The 18,295-nt window shown below is 31.6% G+C and overlaps 1 protein-coding gene across 7 annotated transcripts in view; it reads left to right on the forward strand.

The window, feature by feature from the left end:
* Kiaa0825 (KIAA0825 ortholog) overlaps window positions 1–18,295 on the forward strand; it is a 369,653-nt gene that overhangs the window by 51,764 nt on the left and 299,594 nt on the right. For all 7 annotated transcript variants that reach the window (XM_071612406.1, XM_071612405.1, XM_071612410.1 and 4 more), the window contains 2 exons: window positions 1,939–2,107; window positions 5,117–5,786. In XM_071612406.1, coding sequence (XP_071468507.1) covers window positions 1,939–2,107; window positions 5,117–5,786 — 839 coding nt within the window. The remainder of the gene's footprint in view (window positions 1–1,938; window positions 2,108–5,116; window positions 5,787–18,295) is intronic.

Raw genomic sequence — 18,295 nt, forward strand, 5'->3', positions numbered from 1 at the left:
AAAAGAAATTCTAGACTTCAGATGATTCTGTTTTTAGAAAAATGTGTATAAATAGTGGTGAATGGTATATTGACAAGATACTTAGCCAATTAAAATAAAAATCAGGTGCCATTAATGAGTTCTGATGTTTAGAAATTGTGACAAAATGATTTTAAAAGGAAGCTCAACTGTCTTCCTTTTAAGGGAGGTCCCTTGAAATGCAACTGCTTAATCTCTTTATCAGTGTTTGGACAAATTACTAAAACATCTAGCCCTCTGAAGGCTTTACCTTATTTATAAATTGTAGGAGTTATTGGCCTCTACCCAGATTCAGATGTTAGAGATTAGCCTAAAAGCTGAGTCCTGATTGAAACAGATTTAGGTAGACTAAATGCTGAGCCTTTCCAATTCACATTGCTGTAATCTATTAGATTTCACTGAATGAGGCACACGAGGATGCTATAATAAAAACCTTTGATTTTTATTATAAAGGGTCCCTAGAGTCAAGATGTATGCCTATGGACATTGTGTTTCTCAGTCCATATAAGTGCTTACATAAGTTAAGAAAATACATGCCAATCTCTTGTCAGAACTGGTATTCCAGAATAAGACTGTCCCATTAGAAAATTGAGCCGCCTTTGGCCAAGAGGAGGTATTATTTTTCTTTGTTTTCATGAAAAGGGCTTATGATTCTCAGAACTTATTTTTTTCAAGGCAATTTAGATTGAATTCATTCATACTCAGAAGTATCCTAAAAAGCTGTAATCTAACTTTTACAGTGCATGTTTTATAGCAACCCACACCTGATGAATTTTGAAAAGTCATTTACAGAACATCAATTTTCATAATCAGACCTTGGTTTCTAAAACCTACATGGTTCTATCATATGGAGCCTATAATTAATAGCAATTATATTTTCAAAACAGTAACTTTGCCTTTTTGTAACAAGTCTTTCTTGATAATCTCTTAGGAGACAAGTGCATAACTGTCAATTTTGGATGAGGGGATTCAGCTTCAAAGTAATTTACATTTGCAAGCTTTCTTGCAGTTTAGATATGCTGCCATCAGGTGGTAGTAATATGTCATATCCATGTGACTTCACAGATGACACTCTGCTAAAGGTCACCAATTTATACCACAATGATTTATAAACATGCATGTGCAGAATTATATATAGAAATTAAAACAACAGAATACATGTTGTTTTATCAGAGTTAGGGATGATTTCACTGGAATTTTTAAACATATTTCTAAAATTCAATTGAATCTTAGCTTTTTTGTTTTCTTTTTTTTAAACTAAGCATTTCATTTTGGGCCATAAAAACACTTAGAAAATATAGAAAAGTAAAATTTAAAAACCAAATATAATTGTCATTAACCTTTTGCTTCATTTCCTTCCAGTCTTTTTTTTTTTAATGTTTAGTATGGATTTTTCTGAAGTTGGGTGACTTCAGAAATTATTTAGATGTAGTTATCCTTTTAAACTCACAAGGTCTTTGTAACTGCTTCACAACTTCTTAATATTCCAGTATTGAAGTTTTTCCTAATTGGTATCACCATTCACCTGTTGGTATATAATGAAAGTTTCTGATTTTCATAATCATCAGAATATTTTTTTTCTCTGCCATCCATCCACTACCTATCAAGAGAGCCATTATTGCATTGTATCTATGGTTGATATTTGTTTTAACACAAATAATTTCTAATTCATCTGTAAGTAGCTTGATATTTTCTATTTATTGCATTTTTTTCTGTTAGAAAATTTGAACTTTGTTTTCATGTGTAAATGAAAATGTGTAGTCCTTTTGTTATTATTTTCATATCATATGACTGTTTATACTTTTTATACTTTTGTCAATTGTATACAACCAGGTACTACAAACAAACATTTCAGGCCCTGTGATATTCTGAAATGTAGCAATTACCTACTTTCTACAAAAATAATTTTTTTTTTTATAGCATAGAATCCTGCATTAAAGAAATACAATCTGAAGTTAACAAACAATGCCCAGATGTACAGCTGCAAACATCAACTGACTGCTTTGAATGGCTAACTAGCTATCATCATAATACATCTAAGTCACCTTCCATTCCCCATGGAGATCTGATAAAATTCCTCAAAACACTGGTAAAAATAAACAACCAAAAAAAGTTTATTTTATTATGGAATGGGGTGGGTGAACATAGATAGATAATGCAGTTTCTTCTATTTCTATGTATAACTATTTATTTTAGTGATGATATTAGGTTTATGTTTTTGTTTTGTTCCTATATCCCTAATATAATCCAGTGAGCTATTTGCTTTTTTTAAATCAAAAAATGAAATTTTATGTAAATGAAGGTTAAATTTGTAATTCCTAGGTGATTGGTAATATGATGTATGGCATATAAGTATCAAAAACTATAACGGTGTGTACTGCAGTTGTCTGCCAGAGAAATTCATACTCATTATATTTTGTGTTATTCACAACTATTAATTTTCTCTATGTTCAGCATTAAACATAGTAAGATCCACATCAATCATATCTTTTAAGTGGCCTTATCTGTCATTCTCTGTATTTTCAACCTGTACTCATACCCAATTCTTTTCAATCAAGTCAGCAATTTATATAAGACCACTGTTAATTAATGGAGAATTATTATATTATTTTTCCTTTGATACTGGCCACCATCTACATTAGAGAAGTTTTATCCTTCAATAAGAATAGTTGTTTTATTACACCTACATCTACAATGGTGGCTTGCTTACAAAAAAAAAAGATTCCCAGAGAAACAGTACAATTATTAGAAAGCAGTATTTCTGGAGCCCATGATTTTAATTTAATTTAAGGGGGAAGAAAGGCATACAGTTCTTGTCTAAACATCAAACATTGACTAAGGCAGATGTGGAAAATATTTTGAGGTTGTAGATGGCTTAGGATGACAGAATCAGATGAAAATAGTTTTTGGCTGTTGTTATTATTACAGATGTCTCTTTAATGTTTACAAAGTAATAAAAGGAAGAGAAAGGAAGGCTATGCCCTCAAGCCTTAATCTTTTAAGAAAATCCTCTCACCCATTATCACTTGAAGGTGGAGCCTTGAAGAATAAATATGGATATAGTTATTTCTTTAATTTCTATTAAGAACCATGTGTATTGAATTTCATTAATATTGATGTAATAATGCTTTCTCATTTAATTAAAAGCAAGAGCTTTTAATTATCTTTTAATCTGTCACACATAAGTCATTCTCTATTCACTGCAGGGCAAAGGCCACCTTAGTTTTGTTCAAACTCATTAGTCTGATAGGCTTGTGCCAGACTTAGGGTTTTTTTTTTTTTACATAATTGAGCATGTTATTTTGAGGAAAGAACCACATTATTAAAACAGATCCAGATTAAAATGACCTTATTATCAAGTTTCTCCATACTAAAAGTGTTGATTTTGATGGCATTTTTCATATATTTATTTTTTTCATACAAAATTTATATTAATTATCTAGCTATTTAAATAAGAAACAAAGGCTCTCATGCCAATTATGGTGAAGTTATTTTCAAAATTTAAGCAATCATACAAAACACATATTTTAAACCTCTGTAATCTATTATTTTTTGTCTGATCAAATATTTACACTTATTAACTGACTTAACAAAGCCCAAGGCTGAGCACTAAGATGATCATTTGCCTTGTAGAATTAATCTTAATGTTGACATGTCACAGACTCCACCTAAGGACATTTCTTTCCAGAAGTATCAAAAGAACTAATAGCATGAGAGAAAAAGAAGAAGATACAGAAAGGTTATATTCACTCTGTAGTCCTCTAGATTATGATAGGAAGAAATACAGATGAAGAAAATGAAACCAGGAATCTAGTCTTGGTTCTCTGCCTTCTTATGTGTGAAGTTTGAAAATCATTTAAGCATACTTCATATTAGTGTCCTTATTTGTAAACTGGGTTTTTAATATCTATGCCATGGAGTTTTCATTCTGAATAACCCAGAGAATATATAGAAAATACTTTTTATGAAATAAAAATTATAGATATTAGGTATAATTATTACACATAGAACATTAAATTCCGCATTGTAAAGCTTAGAATGACCAAAAAAAAAAAAAAAATACCAGAAATTTGTCTAGGAGTTGTTCATTATTCTGAATCACACATAATACCTGTAATATCTTTACTAATAATTAATTTCAAAACCAGCCTGATTTTCACACCACTTGGGCTTTACTTCCATTTCTCTTGTAATCAGCTTGTTTCTACTTAGAGAATATAAACTAATTTCAGTATTAGCTGAAATAAATATAATTAGAAAAGTCAGAATGTAAGGAAAATGTGTTTATGTGATTCAAAATCCAGGAGTAAAGTAATTTTTGTCCTTTTATTATATGTATTTATACTCACCATTGTTTTCTATCAGCATGGAAAGTATAAAGGAATAATTTCATATCATGTTTTGAGGAGTGATTCTGAGAGTATCTTTATCCCATTTTGATTTAGTTATTTCTTTGGAGAGAAATAAAATATTCTCACATCCTTAACATGGTTCTCAGAAAGGAATTTAAATGAAAGTTAAAATCTTTCAATGTATTAAATTTTATTTCTCAGGATGGTAGCTATTAGTAACCCCTAGACACATACTATATTTGAAGATCTCTGTTCTATTTCAGAATGATTTTAAGCATTATATGTTCATTTGGGATTTTATAATAATAAGTGTACTCATTCAGGCATGAAAATTATATGCCAAGAATTAATTACGGGGCATGATCTTGAATTTATTTTTTCTTAAGTATACATTTCAATCAACATTTTACTATACATTTTTTTTATATAGAATTTTTAAGCTGCACCCTTCACACAGCTTAGGTTATATAATTTGTAACATTAAAAAGTACCTGTCTAGAAATGTAGCTGAAAAGATATTTAATCAGCTGGGCTTTATAAAATTTACAGATCATGAGAGCTAATATTCTAAAATATCTGAATTGATTAAATTCCAAATACAAAAAGAAAGAAAAAGTTTTGAAGAGCAAAAGAGTATTAAATCTAAATTGAAAAATATATGAAATTGTACATCTTTATAGAAATGATATTTTCATGTTGTACTTTGATTTAATCACATTTCTAAATTTATGATTTACTTTTATCAGCAAGATTTCTTGAAGAATGAACAAAATCAAGAGGAAATGATTCTGGATTTACTTTGGGACCTCTCCTGCCGAAGCAGTGTTTCATTCCCGTCGTCTCTAAGTGAAACATCTTTCCATTTGCTTTCTAGAACTTCTCTTCATTCTGTTGAAGATCATTCCTCTGTAGATGTAAAGTCTGTATGGGATGATATAAGACTGCATCTTCGACGCTTCTTAGTAAGCAGATTACAAAGCCATAATGAAATAAGTAATTCACAGCAAAAAATGATATTGAAAAACCAACGCATACAGCAACTCTTGTTTCTCTATCCAGAATCAGAAGTTATTGTCAAGTACCAAAACATACAGAATAAACTGTTGGCTAAACTTCTGCAGAACTGCTTTCCTTCTTACAGCAGAGATTCAAATTTAGATGTAATGGCTCATGGATTCCAAAATACAATGTTTACATTATACTCAATGATAAAAGAGGATTTTGACACACTGTATGAAATTTTAGCTCCATCCTCAACAGTGAAATTCATTAAAGAAACTTACCTGGATACAGTTACAGAAGAAATGACAAAATTTCTTGAAAATTTTTGTGAGTTGCAGTTCAAAGAAAATACTGTTCGTGTGGTTAAAACAAGCAAGAGCTCCAGCAAGCATAGAGGAGCAGTGCATGCTTTGGGTTAGTGACATTTAAATTTTTTGATTGGTTTAATTTAATCCTTTTGATATCTTTTCTGGGTTTTTGTTGTTTGGTTAAATCTCATTGAAATTTCAAAAAATAAATGTAATGAACTTTTGCAGTATAAATTTCTCTTATGCATTCTTTTTCTGTAAGTATACTCATAGAGTGTTTTCTTTTCTGTTTAATTGTTAATGGTATTGAAAATGTAAGTCAAAGTTTTACAAATAAGAGTTTCATTTCTCTTGCTTGCTTATACCAAATGTTAAAGTACTAAGCCAAACACACACATAAACAAACATGCAGTTATATGTATAACAAAAAAGCATAGTTTGTAATCCATTGTATCTTCCAAAGCCAAAGCATTATTAAGGAAAATTTGTTGAAATTTGCATTAACTAAAATTGGAAGTTTAAAAATTATAACTAAATTTTAGTCATCCAGTTCTAATAAATAGCAATTATGAAATATCAATTATAAAATTCTACATTATAATTGCTTAGGAAGGCACAGCATTTTACTTATAACTTTAATTACAATTTAACATTAACTATAATTTTAAACATTCTTCTAATATTTCAATAAGAATATATTAAAATAAAAATTTTAAATTTCCTACTTTTACTCAAAAGATATAGGGAAAAAAAAAGAAGTTATTATGATGTAATACCCTTCCTCTTCCTGGCTTTAATTTTCCATCAATGCATAAGAATCAAAACTAACAATATGATTATTTCAAAAGTACTTATTGGTCCAGGCAAACGCCTGTAATCCCAGCATCTTAGGAGGCTGAGGCAAGAGAATCACAAGTTCAAGGCATCCTTGGCAACTTACCAAGACCCTGCATCAGAATAAAATACAAAAAAAGCCTTATTTGTAGGTTAGTGGTAGAGTGCCCCTGCTTTCAATCCCCAGTAAGGCAAAAAAAAAAAAAAAAAAAGTAATCATTAGTTATGATACTATGAGCTGTATTTCCAAGTAGGTTTGTAAACTATATTACCTAAGTACTTGAAAATTATGTTTTGGTGAATTGATATAGATCTTTGTATTTATGATCTTTTTAAAAATTTCCATAATTTCACCAAATTTTTACTTAATGTCATTAATAAAATTTCATGATACCAAATTAATATGTTATATGAATATTAAAAGATAGCAATATTTTCTCTTAAAATTTTTATTTTTATCTGGAAGCTGAATCATATTGCAGATCAGCATTGCATTAGCCAGTTTGGGTTATGCCAAAATAATTTAGAGACATTGCAGTTTTTCTCAAAACAGATTTCATTCATGAGTGCACTTGTTTTCTAATATTTTTATACTTTCTAAAAAACTTCTAGCCTGCTTGTGTTTTCAATATGAAAGTTTTATATGTGCTTAGTATACTTTACAAAAGAAGAAAAGATCCAGATGGTTGAAAATATTATAAATTACTATGGAGTCTTTAGCACTGATATTGAGGTATTTTTCTCCCTTTGCTGAGAGAAGAGAATGTGTGCCTGCTTTAACTCTAGAATTGCAAGCATTTTCCACAAGTCTGACTGCACAGATCGTTCTCAAGCTCCATTGTCGGAGCTAGGTATAAATCACTTGTTAAATGAGCCCTTTCCATATGCCAGGCACTGTGTAAGGACAACCTATTCCTTATTATCCCAATTTTCTGAACAAAGAAAGGAGCTTAGAAAAATTAACTTGCTCAGGATCATCGTGTATGAGGTCAGAATCATATTCAAAATCAGAATTTATAGGCAATTCTTTGTATCTCCAATATCTCTGTTCTTAACTATCAAGCTATTGGATCTTGTCTCAAAGTATAGAATTAAATGCTTTATCACTTGTAAAAGAAATTTCACAGAGCACTGTTCAAGCAAACTTCCTGAAAAGTTTATTTCAGTTTTATTAACCACCTACAATAAGAAAATCTTTTTAGGAGCTACCATGTTTAAGATTCTGTGCCAGACACAGAATTGGGAAGAAAACTAAATAAGTCACTGCTGCTATATGAGAAATGCTAAACTCACTCAAAAAGATGAACCATGTTTTTCTCTAATATTTGACCCAATGTTGAAATTTTATTTATTAAAAAATGCAGCTTTAAGATGAGCAACAATAATTTATATTCATAGTTGAATAAAATCTAGATTGGCTTGAATGGGATATATATTATATTGCCTCTATCTTTATGCTCACCAAAGATATGATATTTTGCCTGATATTATAAAAACAACATTCCTTATGTAACTTGTATTGGTTCAGACAGTGATGTTCAATATCTATTTAATGTTTTGTTATTAACCCCCTAACAACATAGATGTCATTGTTAAGCTCCATTTTACAGTGAGGCAACTGAGAGATAGATATTTTAAGTAATCTTTTGAAGATCCCAAAATGAAGTAGGATTCATATGCATGGTATCTAATTCTACAACCCTGACTCTATAACTGTGCTTTATTGACTAAAACTCAGATGGAAATAGCATAGCCCATTTAAAAACACTTCTCTGAATGCTCTGTATGCTTCCTTAGCGTCAACGTTGTCATTATTTTATTCTTCTCCAAACTCTCCTACCCTCTTCTCATTTGAATACTTCAAATCCCAATTTAAAGTATGTTTGTTTATAATTCCTCTTCAGTGATCTATTAATATATGTTAATCAGGATTTGTGTATATACTATAGTACTAAGCTAATATATTCTCTATTTGTGTAGATACCTTCCCTTTTCTTGATGAGCTAAGACAATTTGGACCTATTGAACCTTTAATTACCTCTGATTTTATATTTAGATTGAAGACTGATTGTTCTTCCCTGAATGGTCTATAAATTATCTATCTATATTACTTGAATATCAAAAAAATGATTACTGCTTATTATTAAGATTTTACAAGATTTTATGTGTGTTAGCTCAATTGATCTTCTGAACAGCTCTTCACATTATTCCTGTATACTTTATATATTAGAAAACTGAGACTCGGGTAAATATTTCCCAAGGCCGTACAACTAATCTAATAAGCCAAATAAAGGAGCTTCCTCTGTGTTTTGGTATATGAATGTGTGTGTGTGTGTATGTATTTTTTTTTTCAGTGTTGGGGATTGAACCCAAGCCTTGTGCCACTGATTTATGTCTCCAGCCGTATTATTTTATCTTGATATGCCACAAAATCATGTCAGAAACTGTGCATGACACTGTGATAATTAGCATTAAAAAATTATTCACTAAATGCATTCCCACTTTTTAAAAATTTTACATTCCTGTAATTATAGGCAGTACTCATTGAATGTTTTCATTTTTCTTTGTCTTTTTATTATAACTGACATAATTTGCTTATGTTTATTACCTCGGAAACTGATTAGGATGGTTTTCATCCTAGCCTAGCCTAGCCTAACTATCCTATATTTCCAGCTGGTCCCTGGGGTTAAACGTTCACCTGGGCACCCCAGAATATCCTTTGTAACTAGTTCAGGCTCTTTTTTGACATTCACTTAAAATGTGGTGATAATCTTGCTGTCTCTTCTCTTATGATAAGGTACCAGGTATATATAATTTATTTATATATGAGCTTGTCCCTACACTTTAACTCCCCAACTTGGCATTGTATGGTAACCATTTTTCTCCTTTATATTCCTATGGTTTTGAATGTCTTATTTCTTTGAAAGCATTTGCTGTTTTAGTATTGTAATACATTTGGAAATGTATAGATTATATTTTTAGTTTTTTGTTCTTTGAAGGAAATGATGAAATAATATTGATGTATGTGTTATAAAATCTTCAATTTGCTGATTTTTCCTAGAAAAGGATATTGCTCTTATAAACTTACAAAGTTTGAAGAATGATTTAAGAACCATTATTTTCTTAATAACCCTGATTTTACTAATCTGTATTCTTATTACTTGTCTTTTAATATTTTGCAAGAAAATTATCTATTATTTCTTAAAGGGTTTTGCTACAATATTTTGTTTTTTTCATTTATCTTATAAGGCATTAAAGTTAAAATAAACATCTTTTAAAAAAGCAAAATATTTGCTATTAATATTTTGATTATAACTTAATTTGCCTCTATCTAAAAACCAGAGCCACATTTACACATTATACTGTGCCATCGCCATTTCAGGAGAATTGTTGCCATTCTTATATTGTAACTTTTTTATGTTTACATTTGGAATAGTTAAGTAATCAAATTAATTTTACCTTTAAAGTTTTATGTCCTTTGAATTTAAAGTAAGTGCTATTGAGCTGGGGTTGTGGCTCAGTGGTAGAGTGCTTGCCTAGCATGCTTGAAGATGTTCGAACCCCAGCACCACATTAAAAACAACAACAAAGAAAAAAATAAACAAAATAAAGGTATTGTGTCCATCTACAACTAAAAATATTTAAAAAAAATAAAGTGCTATTTTCTCAAGTTTGAAAAAACAGGATTGTTTATGTCTAGTAAATTCCAGTTAAATAAATCCTCTATATTTTAATATGAAAAGATGCTAATATGAGCTTCTAATTTTAGGATAAATTTTATGGTACATCTTCTTCTGAGTTCTTCTTGAGGTTATTGTTTGCTTGAAAAGGAAAGACTGAAGAGAATATGGTACATATCTTTGAACATTTGGAAGGTTTCTGAAAATCTGCATTTGGATGAGGGATTGAACTGAGCAGCCGTCCCTGTTTTATTTAAGGAGGATCTCAACTCTTTGGGGTGAAACGATCCTCAGGATAATGAAGGCCCTCACACCAAATTGAGGATGGAAATCTTGAGCAGGGAAAGACATACACATTTGGAAAAGAGGCCAATCAAAAGGCACTCTACTCCCTAAGCCTCAAGTGGCTATGGCCATTTAAGAGGTAATACCAAGAAAGGGTGAAAAAGTGTACTGAAGCAAGCCATGCACAATCCATACAGGAAGAAGCTTTGGTGTGAGAACTGTTCTAGGGTAATTAAGACTTATAGAAGGATGTTGCATCTCTTCTGCCTGTTGAGCCTTGTGCTTCTGAGGCACATGTAAAGGTTACTCCACTAGATCTCTGATGACAATTATACTGGGTTATTTTCTAATCCCACACTAGTAGAAGATGGATCTTTAAGTAATATAAAACAATAAGTGTAGTGAAAAAACTAATAAGAGATGGTAATGTATATTCAGTTATTAACAAATTTGTTTTGTTTGCTGTACCACTGTTGAAAACTCTTAACAAATTATGTTGTTAATCAGCTTTATCATGGTGGCTGTTTTCTAATGAAAGACTGATACATTGCTTGTTCACAATCATTTTGCTCAAAGAAGGTTTAAAGTACAGCTTGAGTCAAGTGTGCTGGTCCTGACTGACTCACCCAAACCCTTGTTTTGTGACTTAGTTTGTGACCTTAGTTGTGACCTTTGTGACCTCTTTGAATCTTACTATTCAATAAAATGAAAGGGTTGAATTAGGTAATATCTAAGGATTCTTTTAAGTTTAAACTCTTTATGTTTAAGTAACCACAACCAGAGTTTAGGCCTTCAAGTTGACATTAGAAACTGCCACCACATTTCCTCTCTTTGCTGACACAGATGTGTTAACTGGCTCAGCATGTGGCTTTTTATGCCATAGTAGAAGATACAAAAGCCTCCTTTTAGATCTCCATCTGTGTGAGTTTTCTTCCCCCAAGTGAAACTTGAAGATAACAATATGAAAACTGCCCATCTTGTATCCTTGCATTTGGGGGATGGGAGAGTAATTAAACAAAAATAGGAAGTTTCTTCTTCCAGCTTACATCTGAAGCTCTTAATGATAATTTCTTTCTTGTCTTTCCCTTTGATCTCACAATCAAGTTTGTTTTGTTTTTAGTTTTCAATTTTTATTTTTTATAGGAGCAATTTTTAAAGAGGTAATTGAAAATTAAGACCACAGACAAGAGTTAGAAATGCAATTATTATTCTGTATTGTTCATTGAACAGAAATCCATATGTCTTTTCTCTGGCCTATATTTAAATTAGGCAAGGTAGGGATTTAGTAATGACCTACGTTTTGCCCAGGAAAGAACTAGCTCATTTCTGCAAAGTCTTGGACAATACTTTTTCCAAAAAAGCATCTCTGGACATACAGATGCCTGTATAAATCAAAAGCCTCATAATTAGACCTTTTAAAGCATGGAAGAACAATATTTTCACAAGTCTAGATAAGAATTTCTACCCCATTATAATGAAACTATTATATTATATATGTTAAGTTTTTGTAAATACTCCTAGTATATTTTTTCAGCATGTAAAGAAAGTCAGAGTGATGTTTTAGATAATGACAGAATCGATCACAAAGCTGTTTCTCCTACTAGTTCTATTTTTACATGGTATGTTCAGTGCCTTCTGGAGCCTTCTCCTAAAATATTCTATAACATGCCTTCAGCAGGGGAAAGATTCCTATTCCCTTTTGTGGGCCAGGAAGGATGTTCACCATTTGGTAGGATTTCCTTCTGTATTGTTAATCTCTCCATAGTAGAAGTTCACAAGGTAATCTACTAGGATAAGAGTAAAAATTAGAATTATTTATTTTTATTTCGTCTTCCTCCAAAGAAACAGACTAAGACAAATTCTTTATGATATTTACGATAGTGTTTTCCATGTTTAAAGTCATTCCCAGCCATTCTAAGTCTTGAGTTTTGATAATGCACAAATAGCTTAAAATTTATTTCAAAGAAATACTTTAAAAGAAAGAATGTATTTTGTAAGGGAGTACTACTCAGAACATAGATTAGATTCAACATTAATTTGTATTAATATTTTCTCATTGATCATCATTATGCCTTAATATCTACTTGCAAGTATGTAAAATCAATTGTATGGTAGTTGCAGTTCTTTTTTAATATTTATTTTTTAGTTTTAGATGGACACAATATATTTTATATTTATGTGGTGCTAAGGATCGAACCCAGTGCCTCATGCATGGTAGGCGAGCGCTCTACCACTGAGCCACAATCCCAGCCATAGATGCTGTTCTTTTAGATGCTTTTCATTTGCTGTATTCCACATTAAGCACTTTAGGCACCCATATACTATTCAATTCTTGGAACATCTCTGAAAGTTGAGTATTATCTTTATAGATCAGAACCTGAGGTTGGACAAACTAGGTAGCTTGCCTAGAGTTTACCTTCTAGGAATTCCCTTGACCAGTATCCAAACCTATATGAAAAAAACTGTTCTCTTAACTACTATCATGTACTATCTCTTGTCAAAAGAATTGATTTGTAAGACAAAGAATCCTTTTATAACTTGAAGAGTAATTCCCATTTTGGTTCCTTTTTAGGTCGTTTGTGTGTGTGTGTGTGTGTGTTAAACTTTATAGAATTATAATACACATTTATTTCTCTGCATATTAGATTAAACAAACTTGAATTTGGGAACTTTAATAGTAACAGAGTGCAAAGTCACATCACTGTATTTTTTATTTGGAAAAGATTTGGAAAGGGAAAAAGATGAAAGACTTTGCATAATACATGAAAAGGAAAATAATACTATGAAATTTTTTACTTGACATTTTAAGTAGATAGAGAATCTCATTTTATTCCTAGAAATTGAGTAAGCTGGTTACATTTAAGCTTTAAACCAGAGTTAAGCTAAAAGTACTAAGTTACTGAAATAATTGAGTGAATTGTTGCCAAGTTTTGAGATCCTTTATACAATTTATTAACTGCAAATAATACCAATAGTTAGAATTGTTTGTGAGAAGCAGCCATTTTTTTTTTATTTGACTTTTCTTTGCTGCCGCACCATCCAGAAATTAACCTGTGCATCAACTCCAGACCTTGTTTTATGGGTGAAAAAGACAAAAGCATTTTGGCTGGTTATCAAAGTTTGCAAAAGAATTAAGATCATAAGAAAAACTTCTTCCTACTGCATCTCAATCCCTCCTAAGAAAACAAGTAGACTTTTTCTCCTAATAAAGAATTTGTACTTAGGTTCTTCTACAAAATTTGTATCACCTCTGAAAAGCATGAGAAAAGCATGGTGGTACGTGCCTATAATCCCAGCTACTCAGGACACTGAGACAGGAGGATCTCAAGTTCAAGGGCAGCTGTAACAACTTAGCAAGACTCTTAGCAACATAGTAAGACCCTGTCTCAAAATAAAATAAAATAATTTTAAAAATGGGGTACAGTGGTAAAGTACCCCTGGAATCAATCCCCAGTACCAAAAAAAAAAAAAAAATAAGTAAACAAACATGAGAAAAATGACCGTATTTGTATGGATTTGAGGAAAGGGTGTATTTATGTGCTTAGATAAATGTGTGGTAGCACATTTATGCGTGCATATCTTTACCTAAGATTTTGCTTTTATTGCATGGACTTTATTTTCTAACCTAGCTATTCTTCATTAAGTGTTCTGAGGCTTACAATCAATGTTCCAGAGACAGAAGGGCAACAAAGTACATTTAGTTAGCGAGAAAGTAGATGTAATTAATTTTAGTAATATTTTTGCTTCCATGTAGTAACAGTGAACACTTAATTGTACTCAATTGTCTGCTTACTCTCTCCTTGGAACACCTGTGTGTTCTTTTTAAGGGTAGAAAAACTATTTCACTTGGCATATACTTTAATTGTGACACTCAGATCCTAAGGAATGAAGATAAAAATGACTCCCTGTTTTGTTTTTATCTAAGGTCACAGGTCATTTTGAAATTTACATACATTATTAACCATTTAATAACATTTTTATAAATTGATGGCTTGGGTTTTGTTTGGGTTTTAGTGCTTGGTTTTGGTGCTCACAAGTGCTAAGCACTGAGAACAGAATTAAAATAATTGAAAAAATCTACAAAAGAATTTTAAATTAAATCATTCTCAAAGTGAACAAATTTATTTTGCAACTATTCTATATTGTTTAAGCAAAGTACTTATACTTGAGATTGTTACAAGCCAGAACTTCATTTTCTAAGGGGCTGGGGATATAGCTCAGCTAGTAGCATGCTTGCCTCTCATGCTCAAGGCCCTGTGTTCAATTCCAGCACTGCCAAAAAAAAAAATTAATTTTCTATAGTAAAGTGAGTAGTTAAGTCACCTTCCTAAAACTTTTTTGGTTTCTGCTTTACTCCATTAAAATGATCTGTTATTCCATATCTTAATTTATGAACATAATCCTTAATGTAAATACTTAGCTCTGTTGTTTTATATAAAATATTCACAGGTCATGAATCCCTAGATTAATCTTTAAAATATATTTATCTTTCCAATGGACTATTGTAAATAATTGTTAAATACTATTTAATTAACATGTTTCTTCTCAGGTTCCTAGAAAATGTGATAAGTGACTTCTGGTTAGTACACTATTAATCAGTTATTAGTACCCAGCATATATATATTTAACAAAAGTTCAAGATAAAAAGTTTAATTAGCAAGCGAACATTGATAAGATTCCTTTAAAAGTTAATTATTTTCAACTGGAAACTGAGAATTTTAATGATTGTTCCTGTACCATAATATTCTTCATTTCCATTAAGTCAGATATTTGGCATAAAACAAACCTGCTGCCTCAAGATAGTTGTCATTTAACAATTTAACGTCTTCACCTATTTGTTTTTACTTTAAGAAATGTCTTAGTCCATTAACCCTGCTGTAATGAAAATTCCATAGACTTGGGATACGTAAAACAACAAATACTATTTCTCACAGTTTTAGAGACACCAACAGATTTGGTGTCTAGTGAGGGCCTACTTTCTGGTTCATAGATGGCAGAAGAATAAGGGAGGTCTTTCATAAGAGCACTAATTCCATTCATATGGGCTCGATGATAATCCTCCCAGAAGCCCCCACTTCTGAATGCTATCATCTTGGAGGTTAGGATATCAACATATTAATTTAGGGAGAGGATACCAATATTCAGACCACAACCTGGGAAATCTGTGTCTACTAATCTGGGACTATTAAAATTCTTTGGCTGGGCATGGTGGTGTCTGCCTGTAATCCCAGTGACTCTGGTGGCTGAGGCAGGAGATTGCAAACTGGAGGCTGGCTTCAGCAATTTAGATCATGTCTCAAAATAAAACATTTTTTAGAAATGGTTGTGGATGTAGCTCAGTGGTAAAGTCCCACTCGGTTCAAGCTCCAGTACCAAAAGGAAAAAAAAAAAAATTCTTTCTCTGGAGTGGCATTTTCTGAATATGAGATGACCCCTGTGAAGGATTTTATAAGGAGAAACTATTGGTAGCTTTGAGAGCTAAACTGATTAATCTTCCTCCTGCCATACTTAAAAACAAGAAAATAATCTTTAGCTTTAGGTAAAAATGTTCAAAAGTCATTTTGGATTTCTAGTCAGAATTTCTTTTGCTTTTGTCATTCTTAAATTTTAATTTCTATTCCTCTGTTTATACATATATTTTAAATTTTCTTCTATTCTTATCAGAACACTCATAAGAATGTTGATGGTTGGCCTATCTAAATGGAGATCTAAAATTGCACATGTAAGGGAATGAAAAATTACTTTAAATGAAGTAGTGTATGTTGCCTTAATCAAAAGCAAAGCCTATCAATGTTTGCTTTTGCAGCTTATTTTCAACATTGAATAAAAATAGAAAACTCTGGTCTGCTATTTAGAAAGGAGTACTTTATCCCCTTACTCATTTAATCTTTTTCATAACAGGACAATAGGAAGTATCCAAGACAGCAGGTAAGTCAGGGTCACAGATAAGAATCTAATAAGGGCTTTGAAATTATCTGAAGCCAATAAAATATAAAAAACTAAATAATTTGACATTTTGTTATTTAAAATTCTACAGCATGATCATCACTGAGCTAATTTTAGAATAAATGGCATTATATTGTTTGTCCTCCAAGGTAAAACTTACTTTAAGTTTGAATTCAGTGTTAGCCCTTCCATTAGCAAAAGGCACAGTGTAGTGTTAATTATTAGAGTGAATACCCAAGTATTATAAAAAAGAGGAATTACCTCCAAATTTTATGATGATCATTGTCAGAGAAAGCTATATTGTAAAATTGCTTTATAACGCCACCTTTATCTTTTTTCCAGACTACTGAAATCAATTATAATCATCTTTGTTAATGTTCTTTTTGTAATGCAATAAAATGTAATCCTTCAGCTATTTGAGGAGGGTTCTTTTAAGGTGCATTTTTCTTATAATTTTTCTTAATCATGATCACAAAAGCTTTATAGTTCACAGTTATACTAAATGGGGCTTGTTAGTGGAACCTTGGACCCTGAAAAGAAATCAGAAGATGCAACAGTAGCAGCCCCTTTAAGATTTAATAGCTAAAATCTAATGTGAATCAGTATGTAGAAGTGAGAAAGATTCTTTCTTGAATTTATGGACAAGATAGGTTGAAGTTTTATATCCAGTGAGTTTCTCTAAAGAGACTTGTGTTCTCTTTATTTAGCTTGATCAGTTGCCCTTAATATGTGATGATTTGTAAATATGCAGATTCATACAAGCTTTCTATATTCGTTGATAAGTGATAATCTTAGATTTTGCCCATTTCTGTTACTTGGAGGCAACAAGCCCTTTGTATTATTAGGAAAGATACTTGTAGAGATTTGAGTTACAGAAAAATATATACTTTGACATTTATATCTATATCTAAAAACAGAGATAATAAATGTGAAATTTAGTGAAGGTCATTTAGCCATGAACCAATGTGTTTGCTTTTAATATTTTGTTAAATATTATGATCATATGCCAAGGTTTCTGGGACACAAAAAGCATACTAAAATAGACAGGTATTTAAAAACATTAAACACTCTGATAAGAATTGTATCCTTGTGGTTTTCTCTGCTACCCTGAGAGTTCTTTAAGGTTCTGTCATTTTCAATCAACGGAGAGTACATGTGATCAGTATATCTGATAAACTTGTCAATGCCTCTTTAACACAGGATTCCCCAACCTATTCAATTCAGACTCCCCTGCTTCATTTCAAGTATCATCTTGATAAGACAGAGCTATGTCACAGGCAGCTGTGTATAGGCAGCTCAGTCTACAACTAATTTGTGCAGGAAAAAATTAAATCAGGAGGTAAATTATTTCATGATTGCTCATTCCCAACAGAGTTGGGCATCATTCTGAAGAAAATATCAAATAATTGGTTTCAGGCCGTGTCAGACACATGCAATTCCCTTCTCTAATGGCTGTGTGTGGTAGCACTAGGCCTCAGGGGTCAGCAAGGAACTGGAAATAGCTTAGTGCCAGGCACGGCAATAGAGAGACTGAGCACATAGGAAATGAAGTGGCAATAAGTGCAATCCATAGGGGAAATGTGCTTCACTTGGAGTTTAATATATTGGTTCAGAATCTGGCAGGAAGCCATGCAACAATTGTTTACCTTTTTGTCAGCATCTGCATCTGTTCTGTTTTGTAAACAGCACTTAACTCTCAGTCGGTAAATGCTGGAATCAATAACAACTGTTAAGGGATTTCCTTACCCCCCCCCCCTTTCATATTCTATAACAAATGCACACTACAAACAATGTTTGCCTTAGATTAACAAGGAACAGACATTAACAGGGTCAAAGGGATTTGGTTGGGAACATTTTATAGCTTCTTGGG

Source organism: Marmota flaviventris, chromosome 5 (assembly GCF_047511675.1).
Source record: "Marmota flaviventris isolate mMarFla1 chromosome 5, mMarFla1.hap1, whole genome shotgun sequence".
In the NCBI taxonomy this organism is placed as follows: domain Eukaryota; kingdom Metazoa; phylum Chordata; class Mammalia; order Rodentia; family Sciuridae; genus Marmota; species Marmota flaviventris.